Below are 21,078 nucleotides of genomic sequence, written 5' to 3'. Positions count from 1 at the left end.
AACACTGAATTGGAGACGACAGAGCATTCTTTACATCAGTTACGTAAGAGCACCCACACTGACACAAAAGAGCATGTGAACACATGACACACAGACAACACAGACATTGATAAGTGAGGCTATCTCTTACCTTGAGCACACACAAGCCACTGATGACAAAGCCCCAGCAGAGATATACACCGAATATACACATGATCCATACAAACGCATGCCTGAACACAAAATCAATGTTGCTGGAAAAGATATTGTTTTTCTTGTGGATTCTGGTGCAACTGATTCTGTCATCAGAGAGTCAGAATTTGCAGTCCTTCCAAAAATGAGCGGCAGATTTGTGAGGACAGTAGGAGTTTCACACCCCTGGTGGAAAGGTGTACCACACTATTGCCATGCATTGAAGAAATTGAGAAACACTTTAAACATTCATTCTTGTTATCTAAACGATGCCCGATCAACATTATCGGAAGAGATATGATAAGATTAGGAATTATTCTGATTTCCACTCCGGAAGGCATCATTGTGGCCAGAATTTCTGACACTGCATCACAATATGTTAAACACAGTAGCAGGGAGCTGATGTACTCTTCTCAATGGAAGCTGCCTCACACAGCTGCTGGCTCTGTAAATAACACTCTGATTACCGAGGTCAAAGCTCTCTTTCCAGTCAACTATACACGGATAGACATCAAGTCGCCACAAGAGTTAGGGCACATGGTTCAGGCAAGACAAAGAGAGAAAAACACTAAAGCTGACCTGGTTGTACTGGAATGATCAGTAGCTTTCAATGATCCACTTTTTAAAGCTTTGTTTCAGGTCCCTAACACATATCCTCATGTCCCCCTGGTCAAAGCAAAGCAGGATATATGGGAATGCTTGGGCCCTTGGACCAGACGTTGTGAGGAAGCTGCTGGTTGGGTAAAGACATCAAACTCAGGTGTGGATTTTCACAGCCAACTTCAGGTATTCCGGAAAAGCTTTTCAGCTATAGCAACAGGGCTAAGAAGCATTGAGCTCATCCCAGGTTCAGAGTTTTTAATGGCCAGTTTGGTAACATCAGATGATGAAATAAGTCATGACAAAAACATTTTTGTGAAAGACGTCTCAGAAATTCCTGAGTTATATCAGGTACCATCCTGCTTGCGGGCACAACACAAGTATGATGTAAGATTAATCAAAGATGTTAAGCCTGTAGTAATCACACCAAAATCTTCATACAGGCCGTGTCAGAACCAATATCCTTTGAAGAAGGAAGCTGTTGACGGTATTAAACCGGTGTTTGATTCTCTTTTAAAAGCAGGAGTGATTATTCCATGCGCAAAATCTCCGGTCCGGACACCTTTTTTCCCCGTACGAAAACTCCGGGACGCCGGAGAGCAACAACATTGGAGATTCGTGCAGGACTTGCAGGCGGTAAATGCAGCAGTACATGCAAGAGCACCCAATGTTCCCAACCCACACACAATACTCTCACAGGTGCCACCAAAGTGGTTTTCAGTTGTTAACCTGGCTAATGCTTTTTTCAGCATCCCAGTGGATCCTGACAGCCAGTATTGGTTTGCGTTCTCTTTTTAAGGTAAGAGTTTTACATTCACCAGACTCGTCCAAGGGTATTCGGAGAGTCCTGGAATCTTTAATGATGCATTAAAAAAAACAATTAGGAAATGTTAAAACTGACAGAAGGAAGTGCGCTCCTACAATATGTAGATGATCTTATGATCTGCTCAAAAACAAGAGAAGCTTGTGTAAAAGACACACTAGCTCTGCTCAATCACCTTGCAGATATTGTTCACGGGAAAGGTCTTGCAGCAAAAGACAAAGTCCACTGGACACCAGAAGCAGAGAAGGCTTTTGTGGACTTAAAGCTGGCCCTCCAGACACCCCCAACTCTTGGTCTCCCTGACAGTAACAGACCTTTCACACAGACTGTTGACGAGAGGGGTGGGTTCATGACTTTTGTACTACTACAAGAACATGGGGGGAGGCTGAGACCAGTGGGCTATTTTTCCGGCAAGCTTGACCTTGTAGCAGCTGGGCTGCCAAATTGTCTGAAGGCTTCGGCGGCTACAGAGAAAGCTGTTATAGCCTCACGTGACATTGTGGGTTATGCTGATCTGACACTGTTGGTTCCGCACGCTGTCTCAATGATATTGCTTGAACAGAAAACATCACATCTCTCAACAGCCAGGTGGTTAAGATACAACACCATATTGCTTGAACTTTTCTCAAAAATTTAATTTTGCCAAAAATGCAGATGGATTTCATTGAGCTGACACCCAGTGAGGGAAAGAAATATTGTTTGGTCATTGTTGACATGTTCTCTAAATGTGTAGAGGCCAAACAGGATTCAGCAGTAATAGCAAGGAGTCTTATACGAGATATAGTCCCACGCTGGGATATTCCAGATAAGATCTCCAGTGATAACGGTACACCTTTCATGAGCGCAGCATTGAAGAGTGTAGGAGAGTATCTTGGTATTGATTTAAAACATCATTGTGCTTATCACCCAGCCAGCGCAGGAGCCGTGGAGAGGGAGAACAGTCCTCTGAAAAACAAGCTTGCTAAGTGTTGTGATGAGACAGGGCTGCCCTGGACAAAAGCACTGCCCATTGTTCTGATGTACATGAGGTCCAGGATAAGAAGCGGGGGGGGGCCTGGGGGGACTGGGGGGTCTCAGCCCTTTTGAAACCCTATTTGGCAGACCATTAAACACTGGTATTGAGCCAGTGAAAAGACAACTTCCTGACACCAGCCAATGTGAGGATGAGATGCTACGCTATTGTGCAATCTTATCCTCTGTGCTTTCTGATATTCACAAACAGGTGAAGGAAGCCATTCCAAGGGCTGCAGAGAGGAAAGTGCATGACTTGGAGCCTGGTGATTGGATCGTGGTGAAGGATTTCAGATGAAAGAACTGGCGGGCTCGCGGGTGGAATGGTCCCTACCAGATCTTGCGCACCACTGAAACCGCTGTAAAGGTGGCAGAGAGAGCTACGTGGATCCACGCCACCCACTGCAAATGAGTACCCGAGCCGGGGCCAGCAGCCAATCACCAGACAAGTGAGATCAAGATCAGTGAGTGAACCGAACCTTCCTCCCCTTGAGCATTCAGGGGCTATTGGAGGGGAATTGCGGTCCCGTGGGGGAGTTTCTCTGAGCACAGAAATTCCACTGGGACCACCTAGAACCGCTACCCTCCCGAACCAACATCACAGGCACCGATTAGGGGGTAGGCAGAGGTGTCACAACTGATAAGATGACACTTGAGACCAGAGAAAGATGGCGATGGTGGGGTGATGGACTTAGAGGCCACGGAGGCGGGGTGCTGCTCGTTGTCATCATTGTCCTGTCATCAGTCTCACTAATGGAAACATTCGAAACACAACTAGCCCTAGAAGAAGGAGGGGTCAAAAGGGAGGTGCCATCCATCTTCCCCAACATCCCAGCTCAGCTGGAAGACAACACATGGTATGCAACTATACTGACTACTCCCAGAAAAGTGACTAACCAGAGACATGTAACATCAGCATCACCAACTACGACGGCTCCACAGCAAGGTTTTGGAACATGAGCCAAATAACAGCAAGGGATTCATCGGCCCATCATGACTACCAATCCAACATCCCAGGCCGGTATGGTTGGATTCACCAGACAGTGCTACACATCTAGAGATCACTTCCCAGAGACTTCAGCATGCAAACAGATTGTCACTACAACATGTGGCATCGAGTGGAACAAGGGAGCCCAAAGCAAATGCAGGGGACCTCAGCCATACATCGCTCAGCTGAATCTGACACCACCAGCTTACACCACCCAGGAAGCGACAATCCCATCGTCCTGATGACTACGGAGGATGGATTTGGATCCCTAAGAGAGCACGTGTGGAGCATGGCGATCCACTACGAGAGTGTCACCAGGGGAGAAAGGAATCAGTGGCATCCTCCCTTGGTGGGGGACTGTGAATAATGCACACAAGACAGATCACCTGGCCATAGATCTTGAGAACTTGACGGCACTGGTAGAGGTAGGGTTTTCCACTCTCACTCCTACCATGCAGGGGATCAAAAACGTGGCCCTGCAGAACAGAATGGTTTTGGACTTGATGCTGGCTAGTCAAGGAGGAGTTTGTCATATTATGGGACTGATTGCTGCACCTATGTTCCAGACATCACTGACAATATGACTCATGTTGTTTCCCACCTGAACGACCTACTGCATGAGAAGAAAAGCCTAGACTCCCAGAGTGTGAGAGGATGGGATATGTGGTCATGGCTGACCATGGGAGGATGGAAGAATGTGTTGATGAAAATGTTGGCACCCGTGCTCCTAGTTATTGTGCTCTTCCTCCTTTTGACCTGCTGTGTAATTCCCTGCTTCAGATCAATGATTGTTACAGCAATTAAATCATCTATGGGTCAGTATATGAATATGCCAATAGAAACATTCAGCTCTGTTGAATGGATTCCACCGTTTGACAATGAGATGATTTGAGGAGAATAAAATTGCATGTAACCACACTGGATTTTGAAGTATGATGCGAATTTAGAATAAAATGCTCATGCATGCTCATATATTACTGCTAGAGCTGTTTACCTGGTGTGGTTACAGTTATAATAATAATAATAGTTCTGTTGTTTTGTTGATTCACGCATGCTTATTGTTTATAACTTAGTTCTTTGGTTTAGTCTGTCATTAAATTTTTTAGTTCATTTCTATTTACTTGACTGCTAATGACAGGCTACTGAATTGAAGGTTCTTCCTCTGACACCTGAGGTTTTCCCCACTTGTCTGGTTATTTGATTTTTCCTTTCCTACCTAACATTTGTTCTTAATTATTTTGATTAGCATTTATTTTAAGATGATTTTATGCTAAAAAGGGAGGAATTGTAATGGCAAGAACAAACAGACTCTCTGATATAATAACATATAGATGTTATTATAATTGTTTGGCGTCAATACTTCATTTGTGTATGATTGTTTGGTGTGCGAGATGAGAACAGTACACTGATAATGAAGACATAGAAATACAAAACATCCTAGTGACTGTTATGTCCAGACTTCAGGGACACTCTTCTCCCCGGGTTGAGGAGCCTGACCCTGAAGACTGGATAAATAACTGATGCTCTTTTTCCTCTGTACTCATTCAGAGCAGATTATACTGATGTACTGTATGTTTTTGCTGCTGTGAGTCAGTCTGCAGACGCTTGAAGTAAACCTACAGAAAGACAAGTGATTGCCTTGAGTGTTTCTTTATTCCGAAGAAATTGCCACTACAGTACGTACAGTAGGTTAATAGTGAACTGATTCAACATTTCATCAAAAACACTTTACAACACTGAAGAAATCCTGCGTTTCCCCGTATTTGCTGGCTACGTGATACTACAGTGCCAAACCCTGGCTTTATTAAATTTGACGTTATCTACTTGTGAGAGCGCTTTTGAAAAACGTCGTTTTAATGTTGAAGGAAGAGTAAAATGGAGAAATAAAGATGTGTTTTCACATTTCTCCACATTAGTGTGGAAATGGCCTAAATTAATACTTCCAACAATGCTAATGTTTTCACTTTTTATGTTTGGGATATGTGAAAAAAAGAATACAAGTTTCATGTTACAGATAGGGCTCTCAAATTACCCTATTGTTATAACCTTAACGTTAATTAATACAGCACATCATTCTCAGTTCAACCAACCACTAATATTATTTTATTAAGTAATGTACAGCTAACGCTAAACTAATTTTATTCTACATTTCAGTTCGACACAGGTACCAAGGCAACGTTATGACAAATTCAGTGATTATCATCAGGCTAGCTATCTTATTTTGTTCTTTTTGCCCACCAATAGTAATTACCCTGCCAGAATGTAAAAATATTACTTACTTAACAACGCTTGTGAGGAAGGTTAAGTTTTAATAGATTTTCAACTCCAGAAACAATACCAATATGTGTTATCACTGTATGAAAATGACTTATACACTTCAATTTAAATGGTTATCTCTGGAAAATATTCTTACTAGGAAACCACAGATACGTGCAAAAACATTTAATCTCTACATTTCAAACACTGTGGTTGGCCTGGTAGAGTTTAGGCACAAAAACCACTTGGTTAGGATTAGGAAAAAAATCATGATTTGGGCTAAAATACCCAGTGTTGTCGCCATAAAAACGGCCGCAAATGTCCTGACACCTCGCTAAGTAACATACAGTTTTGTCAGTAAAAACACCCGGTTTTGTCAAAAAGTGGCTGCAAATTGTGGTCTCAAAATGCCCTCTGACTGCTGATCTCAACACCACCCAACCCCTCCACCTTCAAGTAAGAAAATCAGCTCTTAAAGACGTCATCTTAACTACATCTCTATGATATGTATTGTGCAAATGCTGATAAGATAGATATTAGATATATTAAAATGTACAGATTGCACGTATCTGTTATTTGCAGAAACGTACAATTGATCTTTTTTTTCTGGGCTGCGTCTCCGGCAGTGAGAACCAGGTAGGTCCCACTGCTTACTGACGGTGATTATGTGATGTGATTTCGAGCAAGAATTTTGAAACTCACATTGTCAGTGTCGCTTTCCACAATACTTGGTGTGTCAGGATCTCCATCACAACAGTCTTACGGCATCCATAGGATTGTAAATATGGGGATGCTATTTTTTTGTGGAAACCGGGTGGAAATCTGCCAAAAAAAAAAAATCAGAGATCTCAACGTTCCGATGTACATTTCCGGTTCCGGGTATTGATGACAACTTAAAGTATTTACAATACAAAGCTCAGGACTTTCTGTGTTTTGATACACTGGGAATGGTATTAAAATGATGGCTGCTCCCGGGTGCTATAGTGAAATATAGAACAGGCGCTCTGGGGTGCTATGGATGTAGAGGTTTAATAAGTCTTTGAAGTTGGAAGGTGTATTTTTTCACTTTTGATGGAGTTAACTGTGTCACCCCTAATTCCAGTCTGTGTTAAGCTAGGATAAACATGCTGTGGATTTACAGGATTTGTGTAGCGGAAACATAAATAAAACTGATATTGATCTTCTCCTCTGACCAACAAGATTTCCAAAAATATTTGATTCCTTTAACTGGGTGGGGTAACTTTTATATGTAAAATTTTGTTCCTATCTAAACCATTTTTAAAGATAGATCATGCCCTGTAAAATTCAAGACTCTTTTAGCTTCTCTGAAATATTCAGTAAAATTACCTCAGGTAAAAGTAGTCCAACAAAATCTTGTGGGTGAATGTTGTGTCACTTTTCTTTGAGAGCCACACACACCAACACACCCCCACACACTCATAGGGAGTCGTGAGTTGAAGTATAAGTGGCTGATCCGACAGATCAATCCCCACATCTATATTCCATAACCAAACACCGTAACATCTATGTTGTAATGTCCGGAATACACCCAGCTTGTGCTGTAATGGATGGTGTGAGTCAAAGAGCAAGTATTGATCCGTATGTGTTGGTTTCCTGTACAGTTCTATCTGGAGCTTTCCGTCCTCTCCAATGAGTGTAGAACAATCAAGAAAGGCCAGGCGGTTCTCTTTTGGCATCCTCTTGTGTGAACTTGATGTTGGGGTCCACAATAACAGACTGGATTATTGCATTGTAGAACTGGATCAGCAGCTCCTGAGGCAGGTTGAAGCAGAGCATGTGCAGAGCATGGCTGGGCCTTTTTGTTAGTTGTGTCAATGTTGGACGCCCACTTTTGGTCCTGGGAGATTGTGGAGTCCACTGTCATCTCTACAGTTTTGAACATGTTAAGCTCCAGGTTGTTCTGACTGCACCAAGCTGTTCAACCTCCCATCTCTATGCAGACTTGTCACCTTCCCAGATGAGGCCGACGACCGTGTCGTTTGTAAACTTCAGGAGTTTAACAGATGGGTCTCCTGAGGTGCAGTCATTGGTATAGAGGGAGAACAGCAGTTGGGAGAGCACATACCCCTGGGGGTGCTGATGCTGGATGTGAGTTTTCCCAGCCTCAGTCTTTAGTAGGATTTCATGACCACAAAGGGTGATCGGGCTGTAGTCATTTAATCCTGTGAGAGAGGTTTTCTTGGGGACCAGGATGATTGTTGACCGTTTGAAGCATGAGGGAACTTCACACAGCTCCAGTGATCTATTGAAGATCTGCATGAAGAATGGGGCCGGGTGGTCAGCACAGGCTTTTAGGCTGCTGCTACGCCAGGCTCTGTGGAAACAGGATAGAAGGGTGGTGAGGTTTGAGGAGTGATACATGAAATGTGGGGTGAATCTTGTATTGTGGTGGCAATTGGAGTTGATACGTGACTAGGTTGATGTTCTTGGTGATGGTGAAGGGACCGATGTACCTGGGACTGAGTTTTCTGCAGGGCAGGCGCATCCTGATGTCTCGGGTCGACAGTCAGACCTTCTGACCGACAGCCGATCTCTGGTTGGCTGTCAGCCTGCGTCTGCAGAGCGCTCTTTGCAGCTGGTGATGGGCTGCGTCCCAGACCCTCTCACTCTCTCGGAACCAGTAGTCGACTGCAGGGACCTCTGACGGTTCTCCCGACCACAGGAAGAGAGGGGATTGGTAGCCGAGCATGCACTGGAAGGGAGTGAGTCCAGTGGCAGGTTGGCGGAGTGAGTTCTGGGCATACTCGGCCCAACCCAGGAACTAGTTCCAAGAGTCCTGGTGGCTATGGCAGAAGGTATGAGGGAAGCGCCTGATGTCTTGGATCTTTCTCTCTGTCTGCCCATTCGTCTGAGGATGGTAACCGGAAGAGAGGCTGACGGAGACACCTAGGAGGGAGAAAAATGCTTTCCATACCCATGAGATGAACTGGGGTCCTCGGTCGCATGCGATGTCTTCGGGGATGCCGTAATATCGGAAGATGTGATTAAACATCAGTTCCGCAGTCTCCAGAGCTGTGGGTAGTCCTCTGAGAGGAATTAGTCGACATGCCTTGGAGAACCTATCCACGACTACCAGGATGCAGGTGTTATTGTCGGAAGGGGGCAGATCGGTGATGAAATCCACTCCTAGGTGTGACCAGGGTCAATTGGGAACGGGCAGCAGGCATAGCTTGCCGGATGGAAGGTGGTGTGGGGTCTTCGACATGGCGCATTCCTGACATCCCTGTACGTACCTCCTCACATCCCTTTCCATATTAGGCCACCACAAGCATTCTCGTAGCAGCGAGAGGGTTTCATTGGCCCCTGGATGATCAGTGCCCAGAGATGTGTGGGATGAGTGGATTAGTGGGGTGCGTTGTCTTCTAGGGATATATTGTAGACCTGGGGGGCAGCCCGGTGCAGTTTGGGTGGAGGCATTGGAGGGAGGCATGGATGTCTCGAACCACTGAATGGGGTTCACGATTAACTGTTTTGGAAGGATGGGTTCGGGTTCTTTGTTGGAGTCTTCTGAAGCGTACAACTGGGACAATGTGTCTGCCTTCACGTTCCGGGAACCGAGGCGATAGGAGATGTTGAAGTCAAAGCGTGTGAAAAAGAGGGCCCAGCGAGCCTGATGGGGGTTTAATCTTTTGGCGTCTCGAAGGTATTCCAAGTTCTTATGGTCGGTGAGTACAGTGAAGGGATGTTTGGCACCCTCCAGCCAATGCCTCCACTCCTCTAGGGCTAGTTTGATGGCGAGGAGTTCGCGGTTCCCGATGTCATAATTTTTCTCCACCGGGCTGAGTGAGAAGAAAGCGCATAGGTGGAGTTTGGTTGGGGTGCATTGCTGCTGGAATAACACCACTTCCACTCCTACCAAATGGTAACTCGGGAACGGGATGAGCCAGGCTAGTGAATGCCTCTTTCAACCTATTGAAGGCATCATTGGCGGCGTGCAACCAGGACAGAGACTTGGGCTTATTGCGGAGTAGGCATATCAATGGATGAACGATGGTACTGTAATTTTGTATGAAGCGTCGATAGAAGTTGGAGAAACCAAGGAATCTTTGGAGTTCTTTGATGGTGGTCGGTGTGGGCCAGGTCTGGATGGCGTCCACCTTCCCCTCATCCATCTGAATGCCACTGTTACTGATGTTGTATCCCAAAAACTGCACTGAGGGTTGGTGGAAGGTCCACTTCTCTGCTTTGAGGAAGAGCTGGAACTCCCTCAGATGTTGCAAGACCTCCGCAACGTGATGGCGAGGCTCCAGGAGTGGATCAAGATGTCATCGATGTAGACTAGCACAGACTTATGGAGAAACTCCCAGAGCACCTCGTGGATGAAGTGCTGGAATAAGGAGGGGGCATTGGCCAGACCATATGGCATGATGAGGTACTCGTAATGGCCCGTTGGCGTCACAAAGGTTGTCTTCCACTCGTCCCCCTCACATATCCAGATGAGATTGTATGCACTGCGGAGGTTCAGCTTGGTAAAGATAGTGGTACCACGGAGCTGTTCCAAGACTGCTGGGATGAGGGGAAGAGGATAACAGAATTTTACAGTGATACGGTTGAGTCCTTGATAATCCACACAAGGCCGCAAGCCTCCGTCCTTCTTAGTCACAAAGAAGAAGCTGGATGCAGCAGGAGAAGTAGAGGGTCGCATATAGCCCTGGGCTAAGGCCTCCTCAATGTACTCCTCCATGGCCTTTTGTTCAGGGATGGACAGAGGGTAGATCTTTCCTCGGGGCACTGGTTCACCCAGGAGATCTATGGCACAGTCCCAAGGTCTGTGTGGTGGCTATCTGGCCGCTCACTGGGGGCAAAACACATCACGGGAGGCTGCGTAGCACGGTGGTATTTCCACAGACTGTTTCTCTCGCGGACTCTCGATGGAGGTGGCGCATACAGTGAGAGCTTTCAGGTGAGGCGGAGACGGTGAAGGTAGGCGAAGGAAACAGTCTGGGTAACAGGAATTGCCCCATTTCAGCACCTCGCCAGTGCTCCAGGAGATGATGGGATTATGTTGTAGAAAAGGTTTCAGTCGTAATCATCTGGACACTGTTTTCAGAATCAAGACGTTTCGGCTCCCATCCGGAAGTCATTCTCAATTGTGAAAAAATGGGACGGGAACTATAAATTTAAGCTACTCTGTGTTACATAAGCCCTGCCCTCAGGAAGGAATCTACCTGAGTATCTGTTGATTAGCTAGTTTCACCTGAAACTGACCTAATTGTTTCCATGATGGCTCAGTAATCAGTAATCAGGCCTATTGTTTTCTGGCTGCACCTACCTCATCACTGTTACCAGACCACCATTTCGAAATAGTGGTCTGAGATTCAATCTGCCCAAAGTCTATCACAGTGTATTAGCACCTTGGTCACGCCAATCATATGCTAATCAGGTACTTAACAGTGATGAGGTAGGTGATCACAGAGTAGTAGTAACACAGAGTACCTTAAATTTCTAGTTCCCGTCCCATTTTTTCACAATTGAGAATGACTTCCGGATGGGAGCCGAAACGTCTTGATTCTGAAAACAGTGTCCAGATGACTACGACTGAAACCTTTTCTACGATAGAACACTCCTGGACGAATGAGGGACTACACCGTCTTATGGGATTATGTTGTTCGAGCCAGGGGCATCCCAAGATTACCTCCACGGTCGAGCCCTCCAGAACCAGCAGGTGTTGTTGTTCCTCATGCAGTACCCCTATTTGGATGGTAACTGGGCCTGCAGCGGTCATAACCCGGGCACGGCTGAGAGGTCTGCCGGTCACGGCATGAAACTGGTAGATGGAAGGCATGGATGTGGTCTTGAGGTGGCGCTAACGGCAGAGGGCACCGGAGATGAAGTTGCTTACGGACCCGGAGTCGATGAGGGCTTGTACTGGGGTGGATACTGTTGGAGTAATGAGAGTTATCACGGTGGATAGGGGTTTCCTATTCTTTATGGATGGAATAATGACACCTACCATGGACCGGAGAGGACGGACGGGACAGGAAGGAATGACATGCCCAGCAGCTCCACAGTATAGGAACAATCCCTGGGACAGCCATCTCTGCTGTTCCACGGGGGTCAACCGGTGACTTTCCAGCTGCATGGGTTCTTGTGCTGGTTTTGGAGGGCGATGAGTCTCTGGCTGGCGAAGGACGGACACGGGTGACTGCTGATCCTGGTGTTCTGCCAAACACGCCTGCATATGGGTGGCGACTCAAATCGATAGCTGGATGAATTGATCGAGGCCGATGTCCTCGTATGCGGCGAGATGCAGTCTTACCCGGGGATCCAATCCCTGACGGTAGGTGGTGATCAGGCACTGCTTGTTCCACCCACTAGCTGCGGCGAGGGTTCTGAACTCCAAGGCGTAGTCCTTCACAGAGTGGGAACCCTGCCTGAGGTGGTAGAGGCGTTCCCCTGTGGAGGAGTCACCCGCTGGTCTTCCGAACACCTCCTTGAAGTGGGACAGAAAGGCAGACAGGGATTGGATCACTGGCCTGTTCTGGGACCAGATTGTCTCGGCCCATTGTAGCACACGCTCCTGGAGCTGCGAGATGATAAACGCTACTTTGGACCGCTCGGTTGGGTATAGGTAAGGCTGCATCTCCAGGACCAGAGTACACTGACGGATGAAGCTGTTGCACTCCTCTGCCGAGCCAGAGAAGGGCTGTGGAGGCAGCGCAGAACTGATGTACCCCATGGGCGGTGGAGTGATGCCGGCGGATGCGGAAGTGGAGGCTGGTGGAGAGGCTGGCAGCGAAGCGCTGGCGTGTTGGATCGGGAGATCCGCTGGCCTCTGGAACAGATCCGGGGCACTCGTGCTGGTCGGCCTTTGGTGGTCCGGTCTTCTGTTATGGACAGACAGGCTGGAGACACCGAGGTGGAGACAGAGATAGTTTATTCACGACACAGCAATGAGGCAAACATTGGATGATAGTATATGGCACACAGGAGTGCCCGTCCTTTGGGAGGCTGGGATTGGAGTTCGGGAGCTGGAATCTCACACACTGGCGTGAAGGGAACATGGGTCAGGAGACAGGAACACTCCAGATTGGAGTCCAAACGAAGTCTTGTTCTGTAGGAAAGTTAGTCCTTGTATAAATGAGACCGGATAACTGACTGAGGTGAGTTGGGTGTCTTTATACCGGTGGTGATGTGATGCAGATTGGGCTCAGGTGTGCGATTGGGAACAGGTGTGTGATTAGAACTCAGGTGAGGGAGTGCGCTGTGCCTGGGTGATTGTGGAGCCTGGCATATACGTGACAAAGGTGAGCTTAATGCTACATTTAGGTTCAATTGTGGTTTTAAACTGTATCTTCTAGTTAATTTACTGTGTGTACAGATTGGCATGCTGAATGTTTTTTATGTGCTAAATCAGTACTGCTGAATTATTGGTATCAGCCTTAGTATTAAATAATTATATAATATAATTAAATCAACTCAATATAAAATAAAATATAAAAAGTAGTGTGTCAATGTGTCATTCAGCGTGCTAAATGATAATTCTGTTTTTATTATTTTGTCATTAAATTATCAATATAGTTTAATTTTTTATTCAAATTGCAAAATTGTTTTAAAAGACATTCAAATTATACTTGGTTAATCCATTTACTAATGCAAAGCAAATTACTAAAACAACTCCAAATATATTCTTCAATCTTTCAATTAATTTGTCCCCAGCTTCAACATTCGCAGTTTCCTTTAAAGATCTTTAGTTGTCCAACCATCTATCGAGTCAAATGCATTTATTTTTTGTCACAAATACAGCACAACCACTATCTCTTAAAGCCTACTGTGGAAATGTACTTGAACTAGGCTTTTAAATCCTCAGCGGTTCTTGTGGACTGGAAATTGGTTTTATGAGGAGGCTTCTAGAGTAAAATGTGTGTAACTTCTTCAATCCGAGGCTGGACATTTCCTAACAAGACCCCTGAGCTGTGAATTTTGTCTTTAAAAATGTTATACCACCCCAAAGCTTGAAAGTTGAATTTTTCTTTTTTTTTTTTTACTATTTTCAGTAAATATGGAAGACCTGCAGAACATGGACATTGATGTCACATGGTCGTAAACTGTGGCATCACCAATAGCTACCAGTAAACCAAAACTCAAATATTCACTACACTGTATACTTAAATTGAACAGTTATTATATATCCAATCAACCTACATTACCGTTTTGCACAGGAAATGATACAGCACATGCACTGATGCACATCAATTAAACAAAGAGACACACAAAGAGAAAGTAAAATGTTTTCCAAATATATAAGATCTTTCTGGAGTTGTTTCACCAGAATTCACAATTCAATTAATGATTTGTAGCCAGCAGTAGCTGCTCCATTTCCTTTGTGAAATGCGTTTTGTCACTTTTCCACACACCACACACTCAAAACCTGCTTAGATTTACTATGTAGTATGGAACTGAGATACAGCTTTGGTGTTTTTGATGGTTTCTCACTTCTGTTAATTGAACTTCACTGAGAATTGACTTGTTAAATAGCAGGACACTGTAGCATATATTCTAAAAGCACATTCAATAGTATTTCGATAAGGACAGTAGAAGCTCCCTGAAATAGAACATTTTAGGGGAACCTTTAAAGCACATCAACATGCTGTAAATAAGTATAATAAATAAATGTTAAATGATAAAAACAGAATATTAAATACACATAATTGATAATTAAGAAACTTAAGCTTAAAAACTGAAAAAAAGCTGAAACTGTTGAATACCTTCTTACAGTGAATATTTTTAAAGAATAAAGAAGAAACTATAAAAACAGTCAAAATGGAGAACATTGCTTGGCTAATGAAAAAAAAAAGCATTCATGACAAGAGAACCATCACAGTGTACAAAATGACAAAGAATATGTGATCCATTTCCATTTTACACTGCCCTAGATATTCTTCTGTCAGTGATTTGTTTCAACAAATTCAAAATATTAATACCAAAACTCCAGGAATTGGTCATGACCCTTGCTCCACTCAACCTTGAGTTATGCATTTGAAAACTTCAGACTAAACTTGATAAAGAGTAAGATTAAGAAACTGAATAATTTTTGCAAACTGAATATTTGCAACTGGGCGTTTTAACATGGGTGACTGGAAGCTTGACTTTGACTTTCCGCAAACCCAAAGAGGAGCAATTCTAGCTAAGTAGCAGCAAATTCAAAGACAGAAGAAACATCAAGGTAGGTTTATTTGTCATTCTACAACACAGAGCTGCACAATGAAATTAAAGTTGTAGCCCCTTCGTGCTACACACACACACACAGAACATATATAAAGGCCGGTGTTCAAACAGTTGCAGTTTATTGAATTAATTATTTTCATTCATTTTAGGCGCCTATGTTATATCTATAGGTAAAGGGGAACCAGAGAAAGTTGAGTTGAGATGCTGAGCAGCCTGATCTCACTGGAAGCATGTACTTGCATGAAAATAAATGTCAGATGGGACATTAAACTAAAAGGCTGAACTTGGCTAGACTATGTTTGACTTAAAGCCAAATTCCGACTGTTAATAGGAATAATAATGACAATAATAGTAACAAGGCCAACAACAACAACTGTAGTAGCAGTTGTCGATCAGGAACACAGGGGCAGCAAGTGGCACACAACCAAAATATCCAGTCTCTGCAGCTCCGGAGGTAGAAATACCTGCTGAAAGCGACAGGAGATAGGAGAGAGACGAGAAAGCACAAAACTATGGGAGAGAGCCAGCGTGTCAAATCCAAGGGGGGTGCTTTCATACAATTTCCTTTATGACATTTGGGAAACAGAGGTGAGAAACGGGATATTATTGTTATTAATGTACATATGTAATAAATATTGACGAATGGTGACGTTTTTGACATTCCAGTCACTGATATTACTGTTATTAATGTCCATATATAATAATTATTGACAAATGGGGACATCCCATCCATTATATGGTCATATTTTAACAGCATATTTTAAATGGCATAATTGACTTCAAAGTTGCACCAATCACCTTGTCCCAGGACATTCTTTTAGCAAATCGAGTGCTGACTCTGTCGGCCCTTTGGTTATCTTCTTTCCAGAACATTCTTCAGAGTTGGTACTATGGTAGGTATTGTATTGTATTGTATAGTCAGGCAATTGTGTAAAATATGTTAATTTCATAACAATATCTCTATTACAAGTCATTATTTTAGGACTTAACCACCAGCCCCCTTCCTGCACAGGCTGAATTTCACATTTTCAACCAGAGTGCGATGCCCACCCCCACCCACTGATGCCCAGAAACGTTTTTGACATGGCAGTTGTTCAAATGGCAACCCGGACCACTGCATTCAAAGGTGTGCCAAATGTCAGAATGTAAGGAATTGACCCCTGAAACTTGACATTTGGCACACCTTTGAATGGCCTGGATGGGATTCCCGAATATCATGACAAACAGGAACATTCTTGACATTTGGGAACACCCCCACTGTTCATCCGAAACATCAAAAATGTTCCCGAATGGACCCAGACCTAAGGGAATCTGAGGCCTCAAAAGGGCTTATTGAGTTCATTTCACTGAATCTTGACCCTTTATACTCAAACTAGAAACTTGCAACCTTTTCCCATTGCGCAGTGAAGATCTGACATGAATTTGGTGGTTCTGGGTGCATGTTAACGTGCCTAAAAACCTACACAAAAGGTCAAAAGGTTGCAAGTTGTCCCTTGAGTCAATTTTGACATTTGGGTTAATCCACTTAAATTTTATATTTTATCATGGAGCTAGAAAGTTGCAGCCTTCTCCCACTGAAAGTTGGTGTTGCAGTGATGAGCTGACAAAAAATTGGTTGTCCTGAGTTCATGTTAAGGTGTCTAAAACCCTGCATAAAGGTCAAGAGGTCACCAGGTTCCCTAATGTTTTTTTATTCATATTTAAAATATTTGTATTTTCTCTTAGAAACATTTCAGAGATCCCACATTTTGCACACACAGTGTGGGTAGCGCCTAGAACAAGCCCACATGACCAAATCCCCTCTGCAGCATCTAGAAAAAAATCTGGTATATTTGAACAATCAAGTGAGGATGACGTGAGACATGACGAATCTTAGAACCTCTGTGAAAGATTAGTGAGATTTTTTTCATGCCAGTGCTCTGCTTTTTTAGTATGTTGTTGCCAGGCCACGCCCATCTTTGTCCGGACCCTCTAGCACGTAGCATTGCTGCGAGCAATACGTGACACCTCTCATACATTTTAATGGGAAATTTTGAAAGGACAAATGAATGGCAGGTTATAAATGTCAACCTGAATGTCAGAAATGTTCCTGTGGCTGGCTTCAGAGAATGCAGCCCTGAAGTAACAGAACATGTTATGATATGCAGAGGAATCTGGGCCCAAAAGCAAGACTCAAGAGGTTAGTGTGGTGAAAGTTCTCAGTTTATTTGACAAATCAGATGAGATGATAAACTGGGTGGGCAGCGGGGCAGATCTGTAGAACAGAGACGAGAGGCTGAGCAGTTCCGGGAACTGGCTGAATGTCCAGCGGGGCAGGTTGGCAGAGCAGAGGCAGAAGGCTAGATCGGGTCCAGGGGTAGGTAATTATTTGCTGAGGCAACGAGCCATTCAGAATGCAGGAGTCAGAGCCAAGAAGTGAACCTGAGCACAGGAAATCATAAAATTAGTCTGGAAGTTAGAAAAAAAACACAAGGAAAGAATTTGGTTGAGGCTGAGACGCTATAACGAATGATCTGGCAAGACTGGAGTGAGGAGCCGGGTAGATATACTGCAGGGTCTTGATTGGTGGATGGAAAACATGTGTGGACAGGTGTCTAGGATCCTCAGCAGAGCAGCACAGGACTCACACAGACCATGACAGTACCCTCCCCCCTCAATGGGAGCCTCAGGCTTGTAAGGATGGGACTGATGGAAGTCTTTGATGAGTTGGGAATCCATGATGAAGGATCGAGGGGTGCAGGACTGCAGCCCTCTCAGTGCACCAGGTACTGGAGTCCTCTTCCACAGCGGCCCACATCCAGCAGCCAAAGGACCAGAGTCAGCAAGTTACGGGTGTTCCACCCAGGTAAGATGGGAACTCCAGGAGGTGGGATTAGTGGCTGTTACGCAGAATAGCCTTGAGGTCTTGAGGTTTGCTTTCAGTTTGGCCATTAGTCTGTGGATGGAAACCAGACGAGCGACTCACATTAGCACCAAGAGCTTGACAAAAAGCCGTCCATACCTGGGAGATGAACTGGGGACCCCGGTCAGAGACAATGTCGAGGGGAATGCCATGAAGACGGAAAACTTGGTGTACCGGGACATCAGCAGTTTGACGGTCTGTGGGAAGTTTGGGGAGAGCCACAAAGTGAACTGCTTTAGAAAGATGGTCGACATGGTATGACAGTGTTACCTTGTGGTGCAGGCAAACAGATAACAAAATCCAGGTCAATGTGGGACCAGGGGCAACATGGAACTGGCAGAGGACGTAACATACCAGCAGGAGGATGATGAGAAGACTTCCCTCGAGTGCAGATGGTACAGGCAGCCACGACACCATGGGTGTCAGCCTCCATGGTGGGCCACCAAAAATTTCATCTGAGGAGTGACAAGGTGCTAACACCCAGGTGGCAGGCAAATCTAGAGGTGTGGACCCACTGGAGAACCTGGGCACGCACAGAATCTGGAACAAACAGGCAGTTAGGTGGGCCATTACCTGGGTCAGGCTGTGTCTTCTGCACCTCTCTCACTGCGGATTCAATCTCCCAGTTGACTGCAGCTATGATGCAGGAAGAAGGGAGGATGGTGTCTGGGTTAGAGGGTGAGTCCTCAGCAACATATTGACCAGTTTGTGAAAGTGGTTAAAGCAACCAAAAAACAAGGCCTAGTGGGCTTGTCGGGAGTTGAGTCTTTTGGCAGATTGAATATAAGACATATTTGTGTGATCGGTCTATACCACAAAAGGTCTGACCCCTCCAACCAGTGCCTCCATTCCTCCAAGGCCAGCTTGACTGTGAGGAGTTCTGTTCCCAACGTCGTAATTATGCTCAGCTGGGTAGAGACTACAGGAGAAAAAGGCGCAGGGATGAAGCTTACGGTCAGGACCTCAGTGCTGGGAAAGGACCGCCACAACCCCCGTGTCTGAAGCATCCACCTCCACAATAAACTGCAGAGAGTGATCAGGTTAAATCAGGACAGGGGCAGAGGTGAGCAAGCTCTTGAGTTTAGTGAAAGCAAGCTTTGCTGCAGGGGTCCAGGCAAGTGGAATGGAGGAGGATGTGAGTCTGGTTAAAGTGGCTGCCACCCTGCTGTAGTTGTGGATATAGCGATAAATATTGGCGAAACCGAAAAACCGCTCGAGTTGCTTACGTGTGGAAGGTTTGGTTCTGTCCTCACCCGCCCGCTCTAAATTATATCCCGGGAATGTCACAGAACTGGCATGGAACTCGCATTTTTTGGCCTACACAAGAGCCTTGTTTTCCAACAGCCTCTGGAGAACCTGGCAGACATGGAAAATCTGATGAAAAAATGAATATGTCTTTTTCAGTAAACAAAAAAAAAAACAAAAAACGGTTGGTCGGGGTGTGTTAAAAGATGCAATTGATTAGAGGAAGGGGGTACTTATTCTTGATCGTGATAGTCGATGCAGGGACGCAGGGAGTGATCCTTTTTAGCCACAAAAAAGAAACCAGCGCTCACAGGAGAGGAGGAAGGGCGGATGATGCCTGCAGCCAAAGACTTGTTGATGCACGTCTCCATGGCCTCTTTCAGGGCAAGACAGGTTATACAGTCTGCTAGAGGGAAGAATGGAACCAGGAAGATCTATGGTGCCATTGTATGGACGATGAGGGGGTAAGGAAAGAGCCAAGTCTTTGTCGAATACTTCATCCATGTCATGGTAGATATGGAAGACAAGTCAGGGGCTTCGGAAACTGGAGTATCAGAACCCTCTGTTGGTGGCAGCGCAGATTGAAAGCAGGTAGACAGAAACAACTCCAGCTGATGATTTTGCCTACAGACCAATCGATATGTGGCTTACATTATTTTCGTCCAAGTGTGACCTAAAACAAGCAGGGCATCAGGAGAAAGATTATATGCAGATGAACTGTCTCTCTGTGATTACCAGACATAACCAGTGATACAGGAACAGTACGATGGGTAACCCAAGCAGGAGCCTACCATCCAAGGCCATGGCCAAAAGCCAATTCTCTGTCCCAAAAAATATCATCTGCACCACAGTCAATGAGAGCAAGGAGAGGCAAAGTAAAATTATTATGGCAGATAGTGGCTTGCAGATGCCTGAGAGAACATGGTGGGGCTGAAGATGATATCTGACTCACCACTACCCCCATGGCTAATGATGAACCTGATCTTTTGGCCAGACGAGACAGGAAACCAGGAGATGTCCAAGCTGACCGCAATACATGCATCTCCCCATACTCATCATGCAGGAACGCTCTGCAGGAGAGAGATGAACCTGGCCTAGCTGCATGAGTTCCTTTGTTGAGTGAGAGGTAGGAGGAAAACGCAGGGAGTGATCCTTGGAGTTATTTTTGATCAGGATTTATCCTTTAACTCCCACATGAAACAAACTTCAAGGACTTCCTTCTTTCACCTACGTAACATTGCAAAAATCAGGCACAATCTATCTCAAAATAATGCAGAAAAACTACTCCATGCATTTGTTACTTCTAGGCTGGATTAATGCAATTTCTTATTATCGGGCTGCCCGAATAAGTCCCTTAAGACTCTCCATTTGAGATGCTGTGTCATGTGTACTGACAAGAACTAGGAAAAGAGATCATATTTCTCCAATATTAGCATCTCTCCCTGTAAAATCCAGAATAGAATTTAAAATCCTTCTCACCTACAAAGCTCTTAATGGTCAGACACCATCGTATCTTAAAGAGCTCATAATACCTTAGTACCCCATTTGAACACTGCTCCTAGAATGCAGGGTTACTTGTGGTTCCTAGAGTCTCCAAAAGTAGAATGCCAGCCAGAGCCTTCAGTTATCAAGCTCCTCTCCTGTGAAATCAGGTCCCAGTTTGAGTTCAGGAGGCAGACACCAACTCCACATTTAGGAGTAGGCTTAAGACTTTCCTCTTTGATAAAGCTTATAGTTACAGCTGGCTTGGGTGAGTCCTGAACCATCCCTTAGTTATACTGTTATAGGCCTAGACTGCCGGGAGCTGTCGCCTGATGCCTGAGCTCCTCTCTCCTCCCCTCCCCCTCCATCTGTATGCATTTTTATCCCATTAATGCATGTTACTAACTCGAC

At 44.9% G+C, this 21,078-nt stretch overlaps 1 protein-coding gene and 1 long non-coding RNA gene across 3 annotated transcripts in view; one reads left to right on the top strand and one right to left on the bottom strand.

Moving 5' to 3' along the window:
* The window catches only part of LOC122886437 (cyclin-K-like), a 32,660-nt gene that overhangs the window by 4,561 nt on the left and 7,021 nt on the right, over positions 1 to 21,078 (bottom strand). The window contains exons 3-5 of one of the 2 annotated variants that reach the window (XM_044218659.1): positions 18,295 to 18,480; positions 18,040 to 18,137; positions 17,098 to 17,459 (exon numbers count right to left, since the gene is read on the bottom strand). The exons of the other annotated variant lie outside the window; for it this stretch is intronic. Of the exons in view, the coding sequence (XP_044074594.1) occupies positions 17,441 to 17,459; positions 18,040 to 18,137; positions 18,295 to 18,480 (303 nt within the window). The 3' untranslated portion in view covers positions 17,098 to 17,440. Of the gene's footprint in view, positions 1 to 17,097; positions 17,460 to 18,039; positions 18,138 to 18,294; positions 18,481 to 21,078 lie in introns of those variants that run through there. 2 annotated transcript variants of the gene reach the window in all.
* LOC122886447 lies at positions 823 to 4,913 on the top strand. The gene is made up of 3 exons (XR_006380351.1): positions 823 to 1,407; positions 1,521 to 1,570; positions 2,817 to 4,913. It is a non-coding gene; the product is annotated as an uncharacterized LOC122886447 (long non-coding RNA).

This window comes from Siniperca chuatsi, linkage group LG13, assembly GCF_020085105.1.
Source record: "Siniperca chuatsi isolate FFG_IHB_CAS linkage group LG13, ASM2008510v1, whole genome shotgun sequence".
Taxonomy (NCBI): Eukaryota; Metazoa; Chordata; class Actinopteri; order Centrarchiformes; family Sinipercidae; genus Siniperca; species Siniperca chuatsi.
The sequence above is the reverse complement of the archived record's forward strand: the minus strand, read 5'-3'. Positions and strand labels throughout refer to the sequence as shown.